Raw genomic sequence first — 8,299 nt, 5'->3', positions numbered from 1 at the left:
TCTCCCACACACATTTAAAAACACATTTTCTGTCCCCCTTTACTCGTTTGAGTCGACTAGACATTCAAGCATTGTAGTTAAACCAGAAGTTATTCTAAAGCCAAATCTTATTAAAATTGTTTTTAGTTTAGGACCAATAGTTTAAATTAGCACCCAAGTTTTTCCATTCATAATAAAAAGGTCTTGATTTGGTCAGGGTTGAGGACAAAGACCAATTTGGGCCTGATATCCTAACATTTCAAATTTCCTTGAATTTCTTGGTGATTCCTAATCAAATTATCTATAAATTTCATTTACAGTTGCCCCCCCACTTCCCAGAAAAATGTAATTCATTTATGACCTCTTGTTTAGTTGATTTTTTTTTGTATGATATAACCACAGATATGATAGATCGTTAAAAAAAAACGACGAATGGTTTGTGGCTGCATTGGTACCGTCGACATTAAATAAACAGATCATTTATTTTATCGCCCATAGTGTGCATCGACACACCATCCTATCCACCTCTATTGAAACGATGGCGGTTGTCAAAGCCCTTTCGGTTAAAAGCGCCATGTACATTTCGGGTCTAAAGGGCAAACTGTCGCGATGACATTACCGTCTGTTGACTTTATTAGCGCGTTTGAGGCCATAGGAAAAGGGCAGTCATTTGAAAATAGCCGCTGGCTAATGTATGCGTTTCTCACAGGCCTCGAAGAATCCAACACTAGATGAGTGCAGAAAAGCCTTTACAACAAGGTTCTCAAGAAATAAAAGAGCGTTTGCAACTCTCATGTATTCTATTTAATTTTACCATCGTGTAATTTTCAAAATCACCACCTCCCTATTCAACAGAAGTTTTGCACAGCCTTGGTAGCAAAACACTACTTTCTAGCTCCTTGCTTGAAAAGATCTGTTAATTGGTATTTTGTTTTTGTATATGATATTATCATAGGTATGTTAGATGCTTAAAAAAAAAACAAAAAAAGACGACAAATGTAGTGGCAGTTGGTGGCTGTAATTCTACCGTCTGCATTACATAGGGCAGTCGTTAATTTTATTGCCCATTGTGCACGTTAGGATACCATTCTATTCACCTTTATCGACACGATGGTATTTGTCAAAACACAGTGGATAAGAACGTCAGGTGCATTCTGGGTCTGATGGGCAAAACGTTGTCATTACAATATTGTCTGTTGACTGTGTTAGTATGATTTGAGCATTCCAAAATTATTTATCCTTAGCGTTTCACAAGAAGCTACTAGGCTACTGTCAGAGGCTACTAGGATTACTACTTGAAGCGTTCTGGGTCAGTTGTCAAATAAAATTACACCTGCTGGCCCAGAAAAATTAAGGATTACTAAAAATAAATCACGTCAGATACAAACAGAAAATTCAATCCTTCCAAAAAAGGAAAAATGTGTGAAGTTATATGCAAAGCACGAATGGAGACAGTAATTGTGAAATATAACACATATTCAGAATTCAGAATTTTGTACATAAGGTACACTTACAATGGAGTGCACGTGATTAATGTTTATGACGAAATTTGCCTATTCACCTATAGCGTTTCAGTTGAAAAGCTGCTGGATAAGTATTTGTTTTTATCTTTTACAAATTATACCCAAGGATTTTAATATTAAGTGGAAAAGCCGTATAGTGGATGGTCGGTGACGTTTGATTACTACAGAACGATGTTACGTTACTACAAAACGACTCGAACCCTAATCTTCATGCAGTTGTATCCAATGGTAATTCAAAAGGGGCTTTAAAAGTGCATTGCCGCTTAAATCACAAACTGCCATCTATTTATTTTAGTCATCGTGGAAGAAATGAAGAAAATGCACGTGTTAGCCTTGTTTCAGCAGTGACCGGTACATTAATGAAAAATAAGGAAAATTGTGTGTAACGTTGGATTAGGTTTCATACCTTAGATTAAAAATGATGGAGGAAACATTGCACCTTCCATTCTTGAAAAGTTTGGATGGTGAACGAGGCCATAGAAAAAGGGTAAGCATTGGGAAATAGCCACTGGTTATTGTAGCCCATGTGTTTTTGAAAGACCTAGAAGATGCCTTACGTGGGATGAGTGCAGATGAGGCTTTATAACAAGTTTCTCAAGAAATATCAGCAAAATTTTTGACAAGCTACCTTTTTCCATTTTGTATAGGGGTTAGGAAAATGAAACTTGATCAATCCCTGAAGTTTTTTATTTTATTAACCTAACCTCTGTCCAAGATAGCAAAAAATAGCTTGCCTAGGATTTTACCAAACCATTTGCAGCTCTCATGTATTTTGTGGTGTAATTTTTAAGTTCAGCCCCTCCCCATTCCTTATTCAACAAAGCTTTGCACAGCCTTGGAAACTAAACACTGCTTTCCAGTTTTTTGTTTAAAATAACCTATTAAGTTACATTTCCACATCTTTGGCCAAGTTTTCATTCCTTAGGCTGTCATGAAAAGGTATTAATAGCTCAGTAGCCTAATAGCCTATGCAAATTTTCGATTTAGGCCTACCAAGACAAACAAACCAGATATGCTAGTGTGTGTTTATAAGAGGACTAAATATCCTAGCTTTCTTTAGTAAAAACAAAAGGTAGGTCTAGGGTAATTGCTAGCAGTATGATAAAGCCTATTCCTGGACCTACCCATTTAGCCTAAATGATAATAGCCTAGTGGGTTTACTTGTCTGTTTTATGCAATGGTTGTTAAACTACTTCTTATCCACTGATAATTTGGATTCATTTGCAAAATTTGCTTATTATGGCACTTGGTATTAACCAAGTGACATATAGCAGTCACCAATTCTGTCGGTCTGTCTGTCTGTCGGTCTGTCCCAGTTTTGCTACTTTAGGCACTTCCAGGTAAGCTAGGATGATGAAATTTGGCAAGCGTATCAGGGACCGCACCAGATTAAATTAGAAATAGTCGTTTTCCCGATTTGACCATCTGGGGGGGAGTGGGGGCCCAGTTAATTCGCAAAAAATAGAAAAAATGAAGTATTTTTAACTTATCAGCGGGTATTTGGATCTTAATGAAATTTCATGTTTGGAATGATATTGTGTCTTAGAGCTCTTATTTTAAATCCCGACCGGATCTGATGACATTGGGGGGAGTCAGAGGGGGAAAACCTAAAGTCCCGGTTTTGCTACTTTAGGCACTTCCAGGTAAGCTAGGACGATGAAATTTGGCAAGCGTATCAGGGACCGGACCAGATTAAATTAGAAATAGTCGTTTTCCCGATTTGACCATCTGGGGGGGGGGGGGAGTAGGGGCCGGTTAATTCGGAAAAATAGAAAAAATGAAGTATTTTTAACTTATGAGCGGGTGATTGGATCTTAATGAAATTTGATGTTTGGAATGATATTGTGTCTCAGAGCTCTTATTTTAAATCCCGACTGGGTCTGATGACATTGGGGGGAGTTGGAGGGGGGAAACCTAAAATCTTGGAAAACACTTAGAGTAGAGGGATTGGGATGAAACTTGATGGGAAAAATAAGCGCAAGTCCTAGATACATGATTGACATAATCGGAACTTATTTGTTCTCTTTGGGGTAGTTGGGGGGGGGGGGAGTAAGTCTTAAAAATTAGAAAAATGAGGTATTTTCAACTTGCGAATGGGTGATCGGATCTCAATGAAATTTGATGTTTAGAAGGATATCGTGTCTTAGAGCTCTTATTTTAAATCCCGACCAGATCTTGTGATGGGGGCGGGGAGTTGGGAGGGGGAACCTAAAACTTGGAAAACACTTAGAGTGGAGGGATCGGGATGAAACATGGTGGGAAAAATAAACACAAGTCCTAGATAGATGATCGACATAAACGGAACGGATCCGCTCTCTTTTGGGTAGTTGGGGGGGGGGGGTTAATTCTGAAAAATTAGAAAAAATGAGGTATTTTTAACTTACGAACGGGTGATTGGATCTCCATGAAATTTGATTTTTAGAAGGATATCGTGGCTCAAAGCTCTTATTTTAAATCCTGACCGGATCTGGTGACATTGGGGGAAGTTTGGGGTGGGGAGACCTAAAATGATGGGAAACGCTTAGATTGGAGGGATTGGGATGAAACTTGGTTGGAAAAATAAGCAAAAGTCTTGCATACGTAATTTACATAATTGGAACGGATCCGCTCAATTGCGGGGGGGGGGGGGGTAATTCTGAAAAATAAGAAAAATAACATATTTTTAACTTACGAAGGAGTGATCGGATCTTCATGAAACTTCATATTTAGAAGGACCTCGTAACTCTGATATCTTATTTTAAATCTCAACCGGATCAAACGTAATTGGGGGGGGGGCAGTTGGGGGGACCGGAAATCTTAGAAAATACTTAAAGCGGTGAGATCAGGATGAAACTGGATGGGAAGAATAGAAACCTGTCTAAGATACGTGACTGACATAAGTGGACCGGATCTGCTCTCTTTGGTGGAATTGGGAGGGGGGAGGTAATTTTGAAAATTGAGGTATTTGTAACTTATGAAAGGGTGGCCAGATCTTAATGAAATTTGATATTTAGAAGGATCTTGTGCTATAAAGTTTAACTTTAGGTTCTGACCTTCTCACAAGTGCCAAATGAGCTCTTGGCTCTTGGCTCTTCCGACCCTTTACCATATGAGCTCTCGGCTCTTCCGACCTCGTCCAAATGAGCTCTTGGCTCTTCCGACCTCGTACCATATGAGCTCTCGGCTCTTCCGACCTCGTCACAAGTGCCATATGAGCTCTTAGCTCTTGTTTTTTTGGGGTTTAATTCTCATCAAGGTAGCCTGACTATCTTGTCTATGGGCTCTTCTAAAGGAGTATCAAAAGATTAGGCTAGTACCATTTGACTCCCAAATGTAATGGCAGGGCCATTTAGGACAGAAGGGTTGTGTGTAACTGCAGCAAGCTGCTCCAGGAACCACAGCCAGGGCTTCTGCATTTTTTTTTTATATTCATGTTTAAGTTGGGAGAGGGCAGCATAATTAATCATTTAGGTCTAAAGTAAGAGCTTTTAAGATGAAAATATGCTAAAAAAAATACTTTTGCTTCATAATATGCAACATAAATGCAGCTAACACATTTTACACTCTGTCCTGCTATAATTTACCCCCCCCCCCCTACATGTGTTTAAATATACAGCCAAAATTGAAAATTTTCCATGTATTATCCCAATGCATCTCTCTTGTTTCAACCCATGGTTGAATAATTGTAGCTAACATATTCATAATTTTGGCTATATATTTGCATGTTAAGAGGGTTAGGGGTAAAGTATAGTAAGGTTGCATGTAGAATATGGTAGCTACAAGTTATTCTGCATATTATGAAGTAAGAATGATTTTCTTAACATGTTTCCTTCTCAATAGCCTCTAATCTAGATCTAAACCTAATTAATTTTGCCCTGGGTACCACCAACCCTAGGAATGGGTTGAGTTCACAACAAAATATAAAAGCCAGGATGACTGGTATCTTTATATTAGAATCTGATAAAATAGGGACAGTCTTTTTGTTAAAATTGTCAGTTTTACCCCATGTTAGAATGATTCAAATCAATTGCAGGAACAGAAAATATTATCTAGATTCCTGAAAACCTTCCATTTGGATTCCCTGGAATTCCAAATAATAAAGATACCATCCCTAAAATTTTTGTTTTAGAATGTGAAGGTAAAGTTAATGTTTTTACATAATCTACATAAATATTTGAAAAGATTAGACTTTTAGCCCATTGGTAAATCTCTGAATTGATAGAAAAAGTGGTTTGTAAACTTGAAATCATTTGTGTAATATTAGTTATTTTTGCTATTTGACCTTATGAATCACAAAATAATGCCAGTTCAAACAAAAATAATTCATAATTATTGTTGGGCTGTCACATAGTTTTGTAAAAATTAAAAAAAATTATGTATAATAGGGTTAGTATAAATAGAGATAAAAAAAATATAAATTATAATCTAATTTATAATAGTTTAAATGAAAAATTGGCTCAAACTATGTATATTAACAACACTAAAGAATATTAAGAAATTTTTCATAATTGGTTCAATCCAAGTTTGTTCAGTTTTTGGATTAGCAATACAGAACAATGTTTCCAACAAAATATTTTCTTGACCTGTTTTATTATAATTGTTCTAACATGGGGTACAAATAAGAATTTAAAATAAAACACTGCTTCCATCTTGCTAGATTCCACTATGAAAATAAAAATCATCCTGCCTTCTGTATTTCTACTTTGTCTTGTTGTATGTATTTTACTCTTACTGGACATTGTTTATAAATGAGTTTTTTTTAGTCTGTATCCCCATATATATTGGTAATTTTTATAGAATTTGTCCTAAGGAGCATAACTAAGGCAATAAGAGAACATAGAATCAAATGCAGGAGTAAAATTTCCTAGACTTAGATTATATTGATGACTTAAGCATCCTGGATGAAACTTTTAGCAAAACAAATGAATGTTTTAGTTGTTTTAGTTGAAAAATGTTTAGGAGAATAGGAAAAAAAAGTCTAGAATTCAATATCAGAATATTGGAAGCTACAGTGATGACAGGGGTCAAGTATGATTCTGTAGCATGGGAACTCAAAAAAAGGGAGGATGATTTGCTAGATGTTTTTCATAGAAATTGCTTACAGAATGGTAACTCACTGACTATCTTGAATAGTATGCTTTATGAAAGATGTGGTTTGGTCATGCTTTCTAGGGTTATAATGAGGGCTTGGGGAATTTCCATGATTTGCAATATCCCAGGAACTGCTAAGGGTATTCAGTTGAAACTTTCAGAAAATATTAATGGGGATGTTGATCTTAATTAAAAGGCACTATATGCAACCAGGATGTCAACATATCTACAATATAACAGGAACAGTTATGTGTATTAAGTAGGGATTTTTGGGAAATGTTGAACCAAATCAAAAGACACTGTGCAAAGTAAGATATATTAAAAAAAAAATAGCTAGCATAAGCCCAACTTGGCTGAATTCATGTTTCTGAGTCAAAACAAATTAACATCAAAATTATAATTAAACTAATACACACCATTTATATATTTCTGTAATATCAGGGACAAAAGTTAATTTTTCATGTCTTGAAGACAAGGAAAATGGGGGACAATAGACAAGATATGATATTCATCACAAAAAATTACCAAAACAAGCCTTGAAGAGCCAAACTCAAAATCAGTAAATAAAAACATGACAATAAAAGATCACAAAAAAACAAAACTAAAAAAACTGATAAAGAATGCAAAAAAAATTCAGAATGATCAAATCATTCTCCAGCCAATAAATTAAACCAGGAAAGGCCAAAATAAGGTAAAATAGATGAAAACTGGTTGGAATTAATCAGATGGTAGAAAGAGGAAAACAAAATAGGCAATACAAAAACATGGGCAATATCAGTACCAAATAATAAAAAAGGGAAAACAACAGAATATTTTTTCAGTAATGAAGTAGACATAGAGTGCAGGGCTATTTTGAAGATGAATTTTTTTTTCCTTTCAATTTTTCCCTTTGGATGCCAGGGTGCCAAACTGAACAAGCATATTCAAGATGCAGGTGGACAAAGGAAGTATAGATCCTAAAGGAAAGGGGAACACTAAAATTATTTAGAAACTTAAGGAAGGATATGGATGCATAAGCTCTATGGATGTATCTTTAATATGAATATCTCACTTTAAATTAGAAGAAATTGTGATGTCAAGTAATTTGAAGGAGGATACAAAAATTTCAGGAGGGATAGGATTGAGAAAACAGGGTTGGGATTTAAGGAAGTTTACTAGCATTATCATTGATTTAGAGGTGTTTACTACCATGTCTAAGTCCAAAGCATCATTTGCTTTCTTATTGAGGATGCTCATTGGGCTGTTTATGAATTTTCTAAAGCAGGTTTCAACAATAAATTTCTATCTGTTAGGAAGGCTGTTACTCATTTGCAAGGCTGTTACTCATAACTGAATAAGAATCGGACCTATGAAAGCATCATGGATACTCCACTATGTACAGGGAGAAGATTAGAATAATTATTCTAGCATTTGACTACCTGTGACTACTTGATAAGAAGGAAGCAAGCAATTTAATTGGGCAGCAATCAGTATTGAATTCAGTGATATGTTTCTCAACTCTCTTTCAACTTTTTGTTTAAATGAAATTTAAATTTAGCCAGCAGTTATGTTTTCAAGAATTTAGAGTTGATAATGGGAAGTAGAAGTGGATTTGAGGTTCCTGAGATGCCTCAGGTCATTAAGAGGTAGGATTTTGAATGCCTTCAAAACAAGGCTGTCTGTCTTGTATTTGCAGAAATTGCCCCAGACATGATAATCTTATTGAAAAGGACAGACACGATCTTTGA

General features: G+C 35.8%; 1 protein-coding gene across 1 annotated transcript in view; it reads left to right on the top strand.

Annotated features, from left to right (window-relative positions):
* Nucleotides 1–1,802: 1,802 nt before the first annotated feature.
* Nucleotides 1,803–8,299, top strand: part of LOC136038958 (microtubule-associated protein 1B-like) — a 64,310-nt gene continuing 57,813 nt past the window's right edge. The window contains exon 1 of the mRNA XM_065722474.1: nt 1,803–1,989. Within this exon, the coding sequence (XP_065578546.1) occupies nt 1,921–1,989 (69 nt within the window). The 5' untranslated portion in view covers nt 1,803–1,920. The remainder of the gene's footprint in view (nt 1,990–8,299) is intronic.

This window comes from Artemia franciscana, chromosome 18 (assembly GCF_032884065.1).
Source record: "Artemia franciscana chromosome 18, ASM3288406v1, whole genome shotgun sequence".
NCBI lineage: Eukaryota > Metazoa > Arthropoda > Branchiopoda > Anostraca > Artemiidae > Artemia > Artemia franciscana.
The sequence above is the reverse complement of the archived record's forward strand: the minus strand, read 5'-3'. Positions and strand labels throughout refer to the sequence as shown.